Source organism: Triticum aestivum, chromosome 4A (genome assembly GCF_018294505.1).
Source record: "Triticum aestivum cultivar Chinese Spring chromosome 4A, IWGSC CS RefSeq v2.1, whole genome shotgun sequence".
Lineage (NCBI taxonomy): Eukaryota > Viridiplantae > Streptophyta > Magnoliopsida > Poales > Poaceae > Triticum > Triticum aestivum.
The window spans coordinates 140,052,479-140,070,606 of NC_057803.1; the positions used below are offsets into that span (position 1 = coordinate 140,052,479).

The following is an 18,128-nucleotide window of genomic DNA, read 5'->3' on the forward strand; positions in this document are numbered from 1 at the left end:
CCAGGCAACTAAGCATTGTGCATCGATGCAGGTTTCCTCTGCGGTCCAAAAGAAGGCTCGTTGAATCAAGTCTAGTGTTTCTAGAACACTCTTTGGAATAAGGAAGACAGACATAAAGTAGACCAGGATGGAGTCAAGTACAGACGACAGTAGGATAAATTTGTCGCCCTTAGAGAGAAGTTTGGCCCGCCAGCCTGTCAAAAAATTCCGGCATCGTTCTATGATTGGGAGGAAAGCGTTAGCAGGTAAGCATGTGGGTGCTAAGGGTAGTCCTACGCAAATTTGCGGGAAGGTGGAGGTCGTGCACTGCAGTGTGGTGGCAATGTCGGCTGCGAAAACAGGGCAGACGTGCATTACAAACATGGTTTTTGTGAAGTTTATAGTGAGGCCAGTTGCCATAGAAAATTTGTGGAGTATGCTTTTTAGCTGTATGGATGCGTTAATCGAAGCCTCGGTGATGATGAGAGTGTTGTCGGCGTACTGCAAAATTGTTGGCGGTAGGTGTGAGAACAAAGGGTGGCTAAGATGTAGAAGGTTGCAGTCTTGCTAGATCATCTGTTGCAGTAGGTCGGCGACAATGATGAAGAGATAGGGCGACAACAGGTCTCCTTGGCTTCAGAAGACTTGGTTTTGACCAGACAAAATGTGCACTTTTGCTTCTTCTATATACACTCAAGTTACAACAATCACACTAGTCTATAGGCGTACACACAGTCCTTATCAAAAATCAAACTTCAGGAGGCACATCAAAAGATAATAAACATATGGCATGCCCCGAAAACGTCAAAATACGCTAGCACAGATCAAACTGTCTTGGCATGGTGTTCTCGAGATGAAGAAAAAGGTGCATTTGACTCTACTGATATATTCTACCATTTTCTTCATGCAAGAACACGAGCACAAGACCTGCGCATAACATGTGAAACATCAGCCGCCAAATTGCTCCGAGGAAAGCTACTCACTCCAGCTATCCTCGTCATCGTCATCAGCAACCGCCTGTTTTTAAAAGAAGAAGGTGTCATCTCGGTACCGTGCCATATGGTAAAGCTATTGTCAGCTGAAACTTCTAGCAAGATATATACAGGATGAAGCGAGAGGGTTTAACCTGGCGAATCGCGTTGGCCCTCTCGAGAATGGCCGCCACTTGCAAGTTTGTTCTTGGACCACCCATCACATTTGGTCTCTTTGCAACAACCGGTTTCAAGTTGAAAGTCTGCAAACAAATCATTTTTATATTTAGGATATAATCTAGCTGAACAACGATGTTGTTTATGTGCAGGGTGAAGGCTTACCTTGTTCTTTATCTGATCCAACACTGTGTTCTTCTCATCTGAAAGCTTACTTGATGGCTGAACCAAAGTTGGAGCCTTTCTTAGCTACAAACATGAAAAGAAAAAATTAAGTCAATATACTCAGGGTGATGATCTTAAAGTGGTGGGAAAAAAACACAGAACATGGAAGTAGTTATATTGTATACCATGCTTCTATCATGAGAAATAACTTGAAGCAGAGGATATCTAGGTGGTTCTGGCACTGAATGAGGAGGCAACTTTGCTAGTTCCTCTTCTAATGCCGAAGAGAACTCCCTAATGTCATTGGATTTATCTTCCTGTTGCACTGAGAAGTCAGGATTCTGAATATCATCTTGACAAGGAAGCCCATTTGGTTTGTTTTCTTCTGAATCTGTAGTTGTGTTGCTATCTGCTGCTGACAATTCCTCCTTTTGGTCAAATCTTTCATGCTCCACAGTGGTCTTTTCAATTGGCAAACCACTGGTATGAATGCTACTGCAATCAGAAACTCCATTTATGAGCTGTTGTTTTCTCTCTTCCTCCTGCTTCAGTATCGGTTTTATATCTACGAGCTCAGACCAAGCCTCCTCTGGAATTACTATAAGCTCAGGCGGCTTCAAAGCGTGGATGTCGTCGCCTACTGAAGTAACGTCTGTGTTGCACTTGACTTCTGATGAGCAAAATAGATTAGAAGACTGCACATCATACTCTTTGTATCCTTCTTGGACATTATTCTCTTGAGAATCACTCTCAGGTAACAGATCTGTCCGAGTCTGACTACAAAGTGTTGTTGCCTGTGCCATTTCCTTCTGCGAACTAAAACCATTGTTCCAGCTTATTTCCTGAACATTTTCAGATTCTTGATTTGTTTCGCCGGGTGCAGAGTTATTTTCATTTTCTAGCTGTTTCACTGGAGGTTTTGGCCTTGGTGGTCTCCCGAATTTTGCAAATAAAGATGCGGATCCTGTCTGAGGCTTGGTCGCTCGCCACTGCACCGGCGGAAGAGGTGGAAGTGGTGGTGCTTCTTCAGTATCTTCAGAAGAACTAATCTCTTGTAGATTTATATCACTTGATGGAGCAGGAAGCACGTTCAATGACTTCTTCATTAAACCACTAAGCATCCAATCAAAACTTGAAATGCTGGGCAGCGGCAAATCTGTGGAGTCAGGAGCCAATTGATCTGCAAAAATGTCAGTGCTGATGCTGTTGCATGGATTAGGCGGTTCTTCATACAATTCATGCATTTCCCCTGTCTTTACAGTTGGATCTGGAGTGGCAGACATCATGGATGAGCTGTGCAGTTGCAGTTGCTCATTTTGGTCTAGAAGTTCACAGCTACCAAGAACAGTATCTTGTGGTAAACTAGTTTCTGGATGTAGACAGCACTGTTCATCATCTGGCACGGCAGCCTCGCTGCTGACTACTGGTTCAGTCACAACTTTAGGTAGTCCCGTTTCCACGACTGTTTCCAGCAAGGTGACATGCTTCATTTCAGGGATGTAGTTGTCCTGGCCTTCCCTTGCTGCTGCCAAATCTGCATCTTTGAGAGTGAATGGAGTTACTTGGCAAGGATCATCAGATTGCTTGGATGAAATCGGTGAGATCACATCATCTGGAACCACATGTTCTCCTGTGTTCTCTGTGATTTCTTCCTCCGATGCATATTCATCAGATTCACTGCATCCATCAGCATCTTCCGCATTGACACGCTCTTCGCAAATGCAGACTTCTTTCAAATCTTCACCCATATCAGATGCATTTTCAGAAGCACCTTCGGTATGTATATCCTCAGTGTGCTCTTGAATAAGCTCTGATGCATGATTGAGCATGCCAGCAGATGAATGCTCATCAGGTGCTGCAACCGTCCATCCTTCCTCTTCTTCCTCCTCCTCCTCCTCTTCTTCTTCTTCATCTTCTTCTTCTTCCTCTTCTTCTTTTTTGGGACTCGGTGATGTGATGTCTGTCAGGTAGACATCGGTGTGCTGAAAACCATTTTCATCAGGCACTGAATCTTGTGGACTGTCAGCAGTTGGGACATCATGGTCTGACTCTTGGTCCACTACTTCCAGCTGGCATTCCCTTGAACCAACATCTTGAGGTGAATCAAAAGAAATGCTCTTCCTGAAACTCTCCTCCATGATTTCAATAGGAGGGTGAGCCATTTTCCGACACTTGACGTCGAATCCATCGCCATTCGCTTCAAACTCATACAAGTCAGTATCTTGAGTGCCATCACACTTGAGCTCAAGCAGCTCCTTTGCCATGTTACGGAGAGAATCAGAGAACGGGTCATGCTTCTTGGAGAGTTTCCTGGGCAGAATGCCGACTTTTGAGGCAAACAGCTCCATGCTTTCGACACACCTCTTGCTCGCTGTTTTCTTGAAGGAAATGGCCGAAACATTGTTCCCCTTGGCCCTTTTAGTAGCATCAACTGTACCATCGGGTGTAGCATTACTGACAATAGCATTGCTATTGGACTCCGTGGCTAATTCCCTTGTGTCGGGCTCTGAAAGAAGTATGTCACCAGTGAGCAGTTCCTCCAAGGAAACAGTCCTCTCATGCTCGCAAGAAACCGGCTTTTCTTGCGAAAACAATTCCTCCAACGAGCTAGTCCTCTCATGTTCACCACCAACAAGCTTGGCCTCCGTTACACAGACAGCGACATCTCCTTCGGAGTGATCAGCCTCGTCTCTGTTTGCTGAGCCAACATCTGAAGAGCAAGAGTCCTCCTTTTTACTGAAGGTACTAGACCTGGAGACGGCGGCACCCTGAGCATCAGAGCACATCTTGCCCGACGGTGCCGATGCAAAGGCACCTTGTCCACCATGGTCCCTGTGCTCTGAGTCTGTCTCCACTTCAGACCCCATTGTGGTGAGTGTGTCCACGTAAATATCAACTTCAGAGCTGTATCCCTTGCTGCTTCCTGCTGAACAGCTTGACGGGGTTTCTTGGGAAGTCGACCTCCTCTTGCGTGCTGTGGCGTAGTAGCCTCCCTTGCCCTTCTCAGTGCTGCTGGAAGTGTCCACCATGATATCTCTCTCTTCGGCGTTTGTGTCGGGTGAGTCGGTGAAAGATATCTGCACCTCTGACCGATCCATGGAGAAGGTTTTCTCCTCTGGTGAAGCCTTTCCATAAAGGTCCTGCATCTGCGGTCTGAAGCTTCGGAACACGGTCCCGTTTAGTTGTCGGTGCTTCAGCCGCTGGCGCCTTGGCGGGACCTCATCCAACGCTTCACCCGATAAATCAGTCTTGAACCTATGCAGGGAAATGGAAAGTTTGTTTGAGAAGGAATAAACAGAGAACAATAAAGTTACACTTTAGCATTAGATTTTTGTTGTTCTTATGGGGGATGGGGGTGTACCTTGAGTCATTGTTGGCTCCATCAGAAGGTCTGAAAATCTCAGCATTCTGCAGGTCCGGCCTGATCTCCTGCAAAAGGAAGGAACAAAATATGTTGAATATCCTTTCCAGATAAACAGTTAGCACAAGAAACTCTTATTCTGATTTAGACTAGTAGGGTTATATCAACAAAGATTACAACTGAGTGAACTAGTATATATGAACTTAATGCAATAACAACACTAGAGATTAACAGTTGATTACCATGGTTCTAATTGGTCTTCTTTCTGTTCTAATTCCTTCCTGCAGCATTCTGGAACACGCGGAATCTGTCTTGAAGAAGGCCGGGTCCGAGTATCTCTTCATGCACGTTCCCTCGCCGCCGATATCATACCTGAAAGTTGACCAAACTTCCATAAACACGAGTACATCGCTTCGTTACCTCCAACTTACAAAAGACAGAAACTCATCATACTTGTCAAGCATGAACAATCTTGGAGGCCCATGGCACTGCTTGATGGAATCCATGATGAAGCGAGGCGTGTCGCCCGTCGTCACAACCCCATGGTCCACCCTCAGGTTCGCATGCCAATCAACTCCTGCATGAGCATGGCAACGTTATCTCAGTACAGCAAAAAGAGAAAAACTACAAGCAGTCCAAAGATGCAAGTTTACAGAGAGGAAGTTTGTGCTCTGTGCTGAACCCACCCCTGTTAGAAGCAACGTACAGGTAATCTCTGTGACAGACGTCTTTCTCCAGTAGGGGCAACTCTGCCTCCAGCTGCTGCACCCGGAGCACGAGCCCATGCCCCCGCGCCGACGCGGTCATCACCTCGTCATACAGCCCGTGGAAGACCTCTGCTGCAAATCTGCTCACAGATGATGGTGCCATACGATGGCATCATGGTCAAGACGTCTGAGTTATGAATTCTGATGCATCTTCCTATAATTGCACTAGTACGTTATAGCGAAAAATTGAAGTGGTTGCAGAAATTTCGTCTGAGAAGAAAAGTGCTTACTAATTAAATGCCACTGCTACACCAAAAGATCATAAGACCAAGAACACTGAAGATTGAACTAATAGTATGGAGTATGTCCTAACATGTGGCTTAGGTGCAATTCAAGAACCTCTGAAACATTGAAGCCAAACACAAGGATATTATAGCTGAGTTGTACAGTTGTACTGGACCCCTCGCATTAAAAAAAACATAAAAGAAAGAAAATCTGAAGTTGATGAAAAACCGAAAAGCCAATGATCGTCTCCATCGATCCCAAGAACAACTTAAGGGGGGGATTAATTTGATAAGGGAAACTCGATTGTAATGCAGCGTCTTGTGATTTCTAGGGGTCAAACTTTGGTTACTTTTAGAGCAGTATTGTATTGTCTTTGCTTCAACCTTGAAACTCTATATACAATAATCAAAGTTGTTTTCTCTATCAGTGAATGAATGGGAACATAAGATTAAATAATGGTGGAAGTTATATGATGACAAGAGAGTGCTTGATCACAACCAAGAAAAGGAAACTGCTCTGTGTTGCCTAGCAAGGACAAGACTATCAACAGCAACAGTTAACCACCTCGAAGTCAAGGGCGCTAATCCATACATCAATCACCTAGTTTAGTTGGTCTGGAAAAAGGGTCTGAAAACCACCGAATTTGCTCATAACAAAAGCATTAGGTGATCTACTCGCTGTCAACACCACTGACCCAGCAATACTGATGATTCATGACGCAAAAATAAGAATCCAAAAATGTTCGCAAGAAGTAGAATTCGTCCGACGGAAGAAAAGAAAAGAGAAACTCAGAAGAGATAGCAAGGGAGGGAGCGGCATGGACGTACTCTGCGAGGTCGCCGAGCTGGCGGAGGAGGCCGACGAGGCCGGCGGTGGCGACGCCGTCGAGGACGGCCTCGGGGTCGTGCTGGTCGGCCCGCTTGTAGAGGTCGCGGCCGCCGAGGGAGTACTCGTTGGCCACCGTGTGCCTTGACAGAGGCATTGTCGTCCTTGATTGCTCCGGACGGGAGCTCCCCTCCCGCCTCCTGCTGCTCCTGCTCCTGCAGCAGCAGCAATGGCAGCTTTTCCCGGTTGATTGCCGATCCCGGTGGCTCAGGCAGAGGCAGGAGCGCAGAGGTGTAGGAGGATCCTCCTACACTTTAGGATTGGCCTCGCTAAATGAAGGCCCAAAAGGTTGGGCGTGGCCGGTGTTGTTCGCGGCGGTGGCCTTTCTGTTTTTTCTGTGCCTCTTTCTCGTACTTCTCAGGGGAGGGAGCGGGATTAAAGGGGGTTACTCGTAGCTAATTGCGGTGTCTCTCTCTCTTGGTTTTATCTCCGCAGCAACGAGAGGGGCCCGCCCATACTCCGGCGTAGTGCATCATGTGAACTTGTTAATGGACAATGAGTCAATGTTGCTTGGTACTATAGCGGAACTTGTTAAGCGTGATCCCCTTCACTGCCGTGCCCGTGCGTAACTGAATTCGAAGGTGGCTTCGGAATGACTTTCCACGCCGTCTGCGATGGCAGTTTTAACTGCCTAGTGCCAACGCCAAGCTTCCCATGAGCACATTTGCGTTTGCGCAGAGTAAATTCTACTTACACAGCTCCTGCTCCGTGTGATTATTCAGATTTCCACTTACATAAGCGCGTGTTTAATCCCGTAAGAATCAGGAAGGACATCCATATCCAACCAGACAACGGTCACAGGGCAAAACCAGCTAGTTGATGCCTTTTTACGTGTCACATGATGCCGTTACACGACGAAAACACGACTCACAGGCGCAGTACGCTACAAGATTTCGTCCCGATTTTGACGGGACAAAACGGTGCCCAACCACAACACCCTACAAATTCCCCAACCCCACAGCACACTATCTGTAGCCCTGCAACAACCAACCAGCCAGCATAGGCGTAGGACCAGCATAGGTTGCACGAGCGAGCGAGCGAGCACAAACACCAGAGGGAAGGGAACTATTTCCTTTTAGAAAGTTAAGGAAATTTCGCCTGCCTTTGCTAGCCGTCCACCTCCCTCCACTAGAAAGAAACATGGCGACCATGCACACATACTGCACATTCTTCAACTTCAAAGCTACTCATACAAGGCGGCCAACGGGGAGGAGATACGCACCTAATATGAGGGCCACGAATGCAACAGCAATCCCATAATTGCTAAGCCGTAGTGGTACAAGGCGGCACGCACGCCTCCCATTAAACAAAAAACAGGCCACCAAACCAACCATCCCACTACTAAAATACTTGTTCAACCATCAGGCATCATGCCGGCAACTACTAAGGTGACACTTCCGATTTCCGGCCAAAATATATATTACTGGAATATACACCTCATTCATTCATTCATCTCTGACCATGGACTAGAGGCAGGAGGAATATAGATAGATAGGCCTGATGATTTTCTCTTGCCTTTTAAGCGAGGGGTACATCGTCCATGCCTTGTTAACTTCTCCTACCACTGTAGATAGATAAAATGATCATGCATAGGCCACGATACCAGACTTGACAAGGACAATACCAGAGCCAAACCTGATTTAAAGTAGCACATACTTTTTAACTTCTTAAACAACAAGCAAGTCACTTCCAAGAAATACAGGGTTAGAAAGCCAGCACAAGCACAGCACAGCAGCTTGAAAGCTTAAGGTGGAAAATCTTACAGTTACAGATTTCTTTTGGCCGGTTCCGAGATCACATGGATCGTTTTCACTTTTTGGCGTATGAGATGGCCATTGGGTTCTCTGGGCTGATCTTGAAACCCTGGAGGGCTTCCATTGCAACCATGGACTGGTTCTCGTCCTCGTACTCCACAAAAGCAATGCCTGGCTTGGCTTCGATCATCCGCACCTCCCGGAAACCAGGGTATTGCTGGAACAGGATCTGGAGCATCATGCTCGTGGTCTGGTCCGGCATGTTCTGGAGGAAGAGGATGTTGTTCGGCGGAGCAGCTGGCTCTTGCGGAGGCTTGGCAAAACGAGAAGGTTGATGACCCTGCACAAGTAGAAAAGGTTAACTAAATTACTTCAAAAAGAATCTCAAAGTTGCATACCAAAATTCATGCACCGCTAAATGTTAATCTCAAACTAATAAGTACGCTAATACTTGGTTTGTTCACATATATATCATTCATGAAGGCGATGCTGCATTCAACAAAGATTTTGATGCTAGCAAGATATGGTTTCTTACTAACAACTACTCCCCAATTTAACAGGACAGTATGAGCGTGGCATGACTAGGAACAGTTAAGACGGTTGAATATCTTTGTGGGATTAGGTCAGTAAAGGCAGAGTGCTCACGGCATTGGTGAGCTAAGATACCTAAACATAAATTAAATATAGTGAATGGAACGAACGACAAGACTATCTTCCAACTCAAAGACACTGAAAATATTTCAGCTTAATCCATGACTCAAGTAGACCAGCCAGCTCAAGTCAGATTAGTTTCTGACATAACGCTTAGGTATGCAACCATATCAGCTTTCTAGCAGGCCTGGTGCCCTAGTGAAACATAACAGAATACAATATCAGCACCAACTTGCAGCTCAACTACTACAAACTTTTAGAGGTATACATTGTCAAAGGAACACTTCACCAAGGTCGAAACTGCCAGTGTGTTTGATTGGTGCCAAAGGTTGCCTGCTATGGATTGGCCAACATTGGCTAAACATGAACTAGAGTTGGGAAAGCAGCATTGGCATGCCAAAAAGTTGGCCCTCGTCCAAACAAAGATCGATATTTTGGTCATAGCCAAAAAAAAGTGGTAAGGTACAATTTACACCCTTCAGACGAAGGAGCAACTACAAATAATAACGAGGTCTGCAGAGCTAGACGTGATGCATTTATAGATGCTTGGTCGCAGTTGAACGCTTACACATAAACTTCAGAGACACCCAAGTAACTAAAGGTGTGCCATACAATCTAGCAAACTGATTAAAAACAGCTTAACAGTAGTTATAGTGACTAGATCATTCAGATTCTGTCGGTGAAATTTTTGATAGAAAAGAAAACGAGTGACACACTCGAACACTTTAGACAGCAAGCATATATTGTCTGACATTTCTACCTATTAAAAAAACTAATTTCTACATATAAAACGATAAAAAGGAAGGCAGGCTTTGTGGTGAACAAGTACAACATACTACATAGACAAACACATCACTTCATATCTTCAGTAAGGCTAGTACAATTTGCGAATTTTTGGCATACAATACCAATGGTTGCAGAGATAACACACAACATGGTTAAACAACAAATAAAAACCAAAGTGTGGCTTTTAAACCGAGAACTTACAGTTCCATTGCTTGGGGCAACAGGAGCACTAGCACCAGGTTGTTGTCCATCTTCAGTTCGCCGTTTTTTCTCAGCAGCTACAAGGGGAATAAGAGGCAATGGCCAATATGTAAATACACACTTTGAACATTTCAAACAGTAAAATAAGGAAAAGGTGCATGTTATGCCCATTGAACTATTCAAGTCATCTCATTTCAAGTAAGTATGATACCATCTATTTCGTCACCTACAACAGTTGAAGTGCGAGCGCATAACACCCTTGTTCTAAATTTACCACATCTTAGAAACATCAGTTCATAAAATTGACTATGGCAGCATCCATAGATATGTGCTTACAAAGAAAAATATCCGGTGGTAACTACGTCACAGTGGAAACCGGTGAAAACCAAGCCAAACAAAAAAACATATTTCCAAGCTACCGAAAATTCTGAAACAAAATGCGGAGGTAATGTTCTATAATAAACATCTAAAATTTCAAGTACAAAATAAAATTCATTTGGGTGGTAGGGAAAAAACAAATTCAGCAATGATTTCATTCCCCCCAAATAGATAAGTTTGAAGTTGAAATTTTACACGATAGAGTATTACCTTTGAAGCATAAAGTTCTTTTTAGAATTCTCGAAAGAAATTTTTCACGGAGTTTCTGTCGTAACTTGGTTTTTACCAGATACTTTCCCATGCTTCCAAGGCATGCATGTAATGACATGTGTCTTAAATTAAAACAGAAATCAATATAAACGAATGGCAGGACCCAACAACAGTCATGGCCACCTCTGCCTCCATCCCTTTTCTCTCCAGAAACCACTCTTCAGGTAGAGCGGTAGCGCCCACGACAAGTCCAGTAACAATGGCATCGAAGATGAGTTAGAGGTTCTAGGTTACTGAATGTGCTCTGGTCATCTCACGGAGGACCTCAAGCTGCCAACACCCAAGACCCATTGCTATTCAGAGCACATCCATCTTAGTGTCACTGGGAGGTCAGATCGCCTGCACTCCCTCTCTGGTGTCTACGGAAAGTTGTGCTGAAATACACTTCTTTGCCTATTGTTTACCTGATCTTACCATTACACGAATGAAATGGGCGCCAGTGTGTGCATTCCATTATTCCATGCCATCTCACATTGTTGAAAACCAATGTTCAAGAAAGCGTTTTTAGGCGGCGCTTAAGCGCTGAGCGACAGCTAAACGCTTCGCTTCTTGCCTAGGCGCAACTTTTAGCGTTGAGCGAAAAAAGTGTGATTTAGCGATCACTTTAGCGCTAAGCGCTGGCTGAGCATGCTCTCAGCGCGCTTAAGTGACGAAAAGTCGAAGAAGGCGGGCCCAAAAGTCAGGTGGGAGCTGAAATAGACACAGGCGAGAGGGGGAAAGGGGGGGGGGGGTATATAAGGCCCGGCCCAAAAGTGGCCTGTTCGGCTAGGGTTACTGGGTTAGAAGGAGGGGAAAGAAGAGAGCATTGTGACGGCGGCTTCTGCTCTGCATCCAGCTTGGCTGCTGCTGCAGCTGCCTGAGCAGCTGCTTGGCTGCTGCCATTTATCCTATATGCTCATTCTAAGACAATATTATGCATTTATGCTTGCTGTGTGAACCACTGAACATTATCCTTATGTGTTATTTGGCTATTTGTTGTGGTGTGTGAACCACCGAACCTCAACCTTATATGCTATTTCAGATTTATTTTTTCAGTTACCTATGTGCTATGTCTCCTGTTTTCTTGTGCATATTATTCAAAAACAGCCAAATTCTGGCCAATTTTTAAAAAACGCTTAATCCCGGTTAAGCTGCGCTTAAGCGGCCATTGCTCTAAGCTGTGGCCTTCCGCTCCGCTTACGCTCACCGCTTTTTTGAACATTGTTGAAAACACAAGCAATACGACTAATGAGGCAGGAACCAAGGTGACAGGATGCTTTGGTGGCCTCAGTATAATGAGGCAGCGAGCGAGGCAAGTGAATGGATAGCAAGCATTCCTGGCAGAAGCACGGTTTTTTAGGCGGGTGGCGAACCTGCTCCTAGCGCCCAGACTGCCTAGGCATCGCACAGGAGTCTAGGAGTTGCGCTGCGGCAGGGTGGAGGGTGTCTGGGGTATGTAGCTAGAGGCTGCTGCAGCACACAGTGGGGGCTTTGCAAGGAGCCTAGACCCCAGATTTCGGCAAAACAGAGTAGCAGGCCTGCACTGAGCGCGCTTTTCCCCGGGGTTTTTTAACCTTTGGTACAAGCAATAGACAGCAGCATGTATGATGCACCACAAGAATTGACCATGCCAACAGGGAGGAGGGGCCTAGGGGGGGTGATCAGAAAACAGATGTGGTGATGTAGTAAAGCCACATGATAAGGTGGGTGGTCATTTTACGTTATTTGCCTACCTTGGTAAATTTCAGATTACTAGTTTTGTACACTTTCAAAATGTTAAAACGCATCAGCACGCCTGCTGACACCACATTGGATCAATTGCTGAGAATGATAACATGCAAATAAAAGGCACCCAAGATCGGGGTGTGAAGGGGTTATTGGCACCAATTTAAATAACACAGGGTGCAAGTGGATGCTATCATACATCATAGTTGAAATTAGACTACATAATTCAATGGGCAATTATAGTTTTTCTTAAATGGTTAAATAAAGCAGCATTAATCTCCATAGAAGTAGTTATATGTTCTAACAGGGCAGGTTCTGATTTCGAGAACAGAAAAGCAAGCTAATATGCACACTAGTGTAGATGTTATCATCATTTTGGCTCCCCTGATGTACTAACCCAACATATCCAACTAGGATTGCTGCTAGTTTATTATCTCAACGGGCAGTTGTAGTGTAGAGTGTAGACTAAAACATAAATAAAATCTACAATTAGAAATACCTTTCTCCTCTTGCTTCTTCCTTTTCTCTTTAGGAGCATAAGACCCATCTGCTTTTGCAAAACAGTCAGACTTTGTTTTTGCATATTGTACCCGCTGCATAAGGGAAGGGAAAGAAGTAAGTTGTCAACCATGGTATTGTTAAGACTAATTTTGTTTGCGTGTCAATGCGACACAGTTTCACTTACAGGTTAAAACAATAGATTCAAATAGGAGTAACAACTAGATAGATAAAGATTACATGCTTCAGCATCTAGTCAGAGATCATCTGGACATGATTCTTGAAAGAGTATATCAGTATAACCTAAGCAAGTAGTGTCTGCTAGCACCATTTGAAGAACAAACGTCTATCGTCTATCCACAGTATTCTACAAACTGTTAATCAAAACATTGTAAAAGACGAAGGCTACAAGGCTGTATTTTCTACGGGTGGGTTTGGTTCACGGATCATGAACAATTTCGCCATACCTAAACTTAGGCAAGTGACATAGTGTATGTGGCAACCTAAATGGTCGCCATAATTGTGCCAGTTAGGCAAAGAACTCTGGGTTAGCACACATGGGCAAGCCTCTGCAGATTGCAAACAAAACACAAGACTTAAACTCAAGGTATAACTTTATTGTGCAAAATTTTACCAGCGGAGACTTTGAAGTGGAGCATTGTTGTGCTAAACTGCTAATGCAAATCTAAGAACCATATAGGAACTAGGAAGACTAAATAAACCACTTGTGATAATCAGAAACAGATTGCTTGTCTCGGACCAACCATACCCACCAAGCTTCTTATGCACAGAAGAGAACACGGAGAATGAAAAGTAAAACAAAACACCTGACATTTTATATATAATCTAAAGTGGAGATGTTTCACCATTTTTTTGCCGTAAAAATCGAAGTCCTGTAGGCCCCGGAAAGCGTTGGTAGCCGCTGTAATTTCACTGAATGCCACCCAGGCTTGCCCCCTCAGTTTATGAGTTTTCAAGGCCACAACATCCACTATCCTTCCATACTGAGAGCACAATGCATAAAGTGATCTCTTCAGCTCTGCAGGAAAGATGAACACTCGTTACAGCATGAACCGACTGAAATTACTAGCATACTACAGCCTACAACCAAAGAGCTACTATTGTTTATGCAAACTCGATTTAGAAAAATATATGGCCATGCTCGCTTGGACATTACAACTATGCTCTGTAGAGGGAGGCAATAATTTTGCCCCTTCAAAGCTCTGACGCAGCTTGCAGAGAGTGAGACATTCCTAAAAGGATGAGACGGGCTGAGCCAAACACAGGTTCCAGCAAAAGCATGAAACGAAACCAAAATCGGGCAGCTCAGTCAGCTCCTACGGCCAGCATTTAACACTATGAACTAACGTTTCATCTCTCGAGAGTCCGCACCATATCCTACGAACCGAAAGCGAGGCGCGGACGAGCAACAGCCTGGATCGGGAGGCTAGGGTTTTAGGAGAGGGATTTTGCCAGCGGGTGCGGCGGGACGCTAAGCGGCCGGGTGAAGAATACCTTCTTTCTTGACCTTCTCGTTGAGGTTCCTGAAGTAGACGGTCTGGTTCGGGGGAACGTCGCCGGACAGCATCGCCACCGCCGTCGCCGCCGCCGAAGACGAGGAGGAGAGAGGCGAGCGCGAGAGAGAGACCTTGCTGTTTCGGGCCGGGATATTCTAGTCGGTGATTTTTGGGTTTCCAGTCCCGCTTCCGCTTATCTCTTCGGGCCTCGAGGTCGGTACAGGCCAGGTCGATGGGCTGTATGGATAATATGGGCTCAGCCTGCTTGTCTGTGGACCACGTAGACCCATATTGGCTGGGTTTGAATGAATTTTTTGTATACCTATTGGGCTTTTAATAGTAGTCCGGTTACTTTGTTCTGCTTTTTTCAAAAAAAAAAACTTAACGTCTCTCGAAATTTTGCCCCCCAAAAAAGGACAGGCTGATTTGCTACAAAAAAGTGAGTGCTTTTTCACTCGCTGCATGGTAAAATCGGTCCATCATCTAACTTTACCTCGTATATATACTCTCATTCTAATTCCTCACTTTTGAAAGGTTCCAACAGAAACGTTCCTGGTTCTGGCAAGACCAGGTAAACGTCGCTGCTCTAAGTAATCTCATGTCCATTAACCGAAGAACTAATCACGTTTACTCTGTCAAAAGTTTCACTGATCGCGGCCACTTTTTCCCGAACGGAAAAACATCAGCTGAAGTTCGAATGGCGTCGCCAACAAGCAGCGGCAGCTAGCTTTGCACTTGCACGACTGTGAACGGGCTAGCTGCCAGGGCTCTTCCGCGGCGCCTTTCGGCAAAACCCGATTCCGGAGCTGGAAACGCCGCTTGGCATTGGCCGCCACTTGGTCGCCGGGACAGTCGGTGTTCCTGGAAGCTGCCCGTTCCATGGTGGAGTGGATCCCTGCGAGAAGTGCTGGATCGTCGCTTTTCGGTCGGAATCACCGCCTTTTTAAATTAAGGAAGGATTCCGTCCGTCCTAATCGGACGGTGGCTGTCACGTACTAGTGCCCAGATCAGCCACCCTCGTGCGGAGCCCCTTTCCATCGCACGGCTGGGCGCCCAAGTTGCCGCCTGAACCTGCTAAGTTTAGCTGTCGGGGCCAATTTTGCAGCCCATGAGCAGGGCTGCAGGGCACAGGCTAGTTCCAATTGCAGCAAAAGGACGGCCAGCGAACGTGCCCCTTCCAATTACGACCCCGCAGGTTGGGGTAGTGGGACTCGATCTTAGTCCAGGGTAATGACACTCGCGAAGAAGGAAATCCATGATTATGCGGCGATTATATATACTTCAACTTGATCGGTTCAACCAGCTCAAAAGAAAGAAAGAAAGAAATGGTCAGTTCAGTCGCCTGTATATTTCCCTTCCATGTCAATTCGGTTTGTCAAGAGCAACGCTAGATATCGGCGGCCTTAACAATTAAGGAGTGAATATTATGGAGACGCAAACTTAGATGCGCGACAAATGAAGTCCTCAAAAAAATGTGTGAAACCAGTTTTCCATTTGACTAACAAGACCTCTGCCTTCCCCATCTCATTGAACAACAACTAAATTATTTTTTAACTTGATTTCTACAAGGATTTCAACAACCATTTGAACAATCGTTTCAACTAGTATTCAATACAACCACGCCAAAACTAACAAACAGCCCCCAGCCACCTCCTGTTCGAAAAAGATTAGGGTACCTCTACCTCCCGTCGGCGTTGCCGTCGGTCCGCCTCGTCTGCGGTGGTCTTAGGACCATGGAGGCGCGATGGATCCCGGTCCTTGCCGGCGGGAGATCTCCATTTTCATATGTTTTTTTTAATTTTGCTAGGGTTTGTGTCCTGCTCAAAAAGGCGAGATGGTGGCGTTCCATGAAGATGTAATAAGGTTCTCCCCGCTTAGCCCCCGTCCCGGTGGCGCCTCTGGTGTCGTCAGTGGGCGTATGGAGGTGTGTCTTCGGCGGATCTGTCTTTGATGAATCTGGTCGTCGTCGTCTATTTCATGTGTCTTCAGGTTGAATTATTTCGATTTACGTTACTCTTCATCGGTAACGATTGTTATTCTGCTGCGTTGAAATAAATTGTCTAGTACAACAAGTTTGTCCGGCTCCAGCGACGCGCCTCCAGCTTGATTCGGTGCTTTTAGTTCATCGCTAGATGGTCTACGGATGTGAATGTAACTTTTATTATTTTGTTATGTATGTTTAATACTATATGATTGATGATGAATAGATCGAATGTTTTCTGAAAGAAGAAAAAACTAGTATTCGATACTAGTATAACTAGTCGAAGGCACGTGCTTTGCACGTGTACATTCTTAATAAAAAGATTCACACAAAAAGCAGATTTTCAATACAAACTGAGCACCTTTTATATGGATTGTTTTAGCTTTGCAACCTGTACCAAGTTATGATGTCTTGATAATTTTTCATTTTCTCAAATTGCCAAAATATGTCAAGAAATGTTGGTTAGTGCATGCTCTCTCTGTAAAGAAATATAAGACTTTTTAGACTTATATTTCTTTACGGAGGAAGCACTACTTCACAAACCTGCATTCAATATTCACAAAATGGTAGTTCACGTCATGGAATCATATTTTGCTGAGAAAATGATCATCTCTATGCATTCTACATCACCTGGGCGTAGATGGAATACAGCCGGAGGCTAGGCAAGATATTAAAGGGTCGTATATCCAGAAAGAATTGCGCAAAAAATGGATATATATGAAAATACATAATGGAACCTGGTTATAGGTGCGCCCTAATTAAAAAATATTCAAAAAGGTAAACAATTCTAAAACTTGTTTTAACGAATATGGTCTAGTGTTATATTCATGTGTATAGGTTCGAGAAGAAATGATTTTTATGATCCTCTGTTAAAAAATATTTCTATATATAAAACTTACAATCTGATTTTCTCTTTTAAAAATAGATTACTTACTATTTGTATATTTTTTTCCTTTTACAAAAATACCATTCAACTTTGTAAGTTGCAAATTTATTTTCTAGCCTAGATGAACACCATAGTCATTTCTTCATTAAACTTCGTACGTGAGTAGAGCACTCAATCATATTTGCAAAGAGAACATTTTCTGATTCTTCTTCTTGATATTATTTTTTTAATGTTATATAGGCTGCGTCTAGAACCTTGTCCCAAAAATCTTCACCGACATGTATCCATATATACACATTTTTTTTGGAAAGTCCATATATATACATGTATATGCATGGTAGTAGCTTTTTTGTATTATCTTTTTTTTTGGAGAAAAGCTTTTTTGTATTATCTAATACTCGTGAAAAGCGTGTCAAATAGTCATTCACCTTTCCGCCTGGACTGAACTACGAAATTTGGTTGACACTCGGCCATACGGGCCACTAAGCCTGCCATTAGGCAGCTATAGCCACTGTAAAAAAAAGCAGAGCGTCAGCACACCACCACGCCCTTCATCAGATCCCGTTCCTTTTCCTCAAAAGAATAAAAGAATCAGATCCCCGTTCCTGCCTTCCCCCGTAGACGCAGCGCATGCATCCCGTTCCTCAGCAGCCAGACGCCCCACGTCTCCACACCGAATGGGCTCAGCAATCAATTTTCTCCATGCATCCAGTCAGGACCAGGAGGCGACCATGGGTTGTGGAGTCTTCCAGAAGGCGCGAGTGTTTGTAGGTTGGCGGGAGAAACGTGAGTGGCGAATCCATGCGCTCTGAGCCGTTCGATCCAATAGATCCGACGGCTACAAATGACTTCATGTTGGAAGAGGCGGGCAGAACAGATGAGATGAGAGTAGATTCAAATATTCAAAAAAATATGAACTATAGTAGTAGAGATTTTAACTACAGGCTATGGCGACTCTAGTAGACCGTTTAT

General features: G+C 44.6%; 2 protein-coding genes across 3 annotated transcripts; both read right to left on the bottom strand.

Moving 5' to 3' along the window:
- Positions 1-692: 692 nt before the first annotated feature.
- On the bottom strand, positions 693-7,023 carry LOC123085622 (SCAR-like protein 1). Of its 2 annotated transcripts, none has more exons than XM_044507283.1 (9): positions 6,473-7,023; positions 5,340-5,500; positions 5,107-5,230; positions 4,896-5,025; positions 4,654-4,721; positions 1,478-4,547; positions 1,293-1,376; positions 1,106-1,213; positions 693-996 (listed from the first exon to the last, which is right to left on the bottom strand). In XM_044507283.1, the coding sequence occupies exons 1-9, from the start codon at positions 6,625-6,627 to the stop codon at positions 955-957; spliced, it is 3,942 nt and encodes a 1,313-aa protein (XP_044363218.1). In that variant the 5' UTR covers positions 6,628-7,023; the 3' UTR covers positions 693-954. The 2 variants fall into 2 exon arrangements, with proteins under 2 accessions (XP_044363218.1, XP_044363219.1); XM_044507284.1 differs by lacking the exon at positions 6,473-7,023 and adding an exon at positions 5,651-5,990.
- A 1,143-nt stretch (positions 7,024-8,166) lies between these two features.
- LOC123085623 (U2 small nuclear ribonucleoprotein B'') lies at positions 8,167-14,466 on the bottom strand. The gene is made up of 5 exons (XM_044507285.1): positions 14,288-14,466; positions 13,639-13,811; positions 12,774-12,867; positions 9,923-9,999; positions 8,167-8,624 (listed from the first exon to the last, which is right to left on the bottom strand). Exons 1-5 carry the CDS (start codon positions 14,358-14,360, stop codon positions 8,340-8,342), a joined length of 702 nt encoding a protein of 233 aa, XP_044363220.1. The 5' UTR covers positions 14,361-14,466; the 3' UTR covers positions 8,167-8,339.
- Between the last annotated feature and the right edge of the window lie 3,662 nt (positions 14,467-18,128).

Bases quoted from the DNA above. Each gene is read 5' to 3' on its own strand.
- LOC123085622 (XM_044507283.1), bottom strand. From the start codon at position 6,627: ATGCCTCTGTCAAGGCACACGGTGGCCAACGAGTACTCCCTCGGCGGC. The intron at 1,377-1,477 runs GTATACAATATA...TCATGTTTGTAG, and splicing joins TTTCTCATGATAGAAGCATG to CTAAGAAAGGCTCCAACTTT. The intron at 1,214-1,292 runs GTAAGCCTTCAC...ATTTGTTTGCAG, and splicing joins TGGATCAGATAAAGAACAAG to ACTTTCAACTTGAAACCGGT.
- LOC123085623 (XM_044507285.1), bottom strand. From the start codon at position 14,360: ATGCTGTCCGGCGACGTTCCCCCGAACCAGACCGTCTACTTCAGGAAC. The intron at 13,812-14,287 runs GTATTCTTCACC...TCTTTCCTGCAG, and splicing joins CGAGAAGGTCAAGAAAGAAG to AGCTGAAGAGATCACTTTAT. The intron at 10,000-12,773 runs GTATTTCTAATT...TTCCCCTTGTAG, and splicing joins GAAGAAGCAAGAGGAGAAAG to CTGCTGAGAAAAAACGGCGA.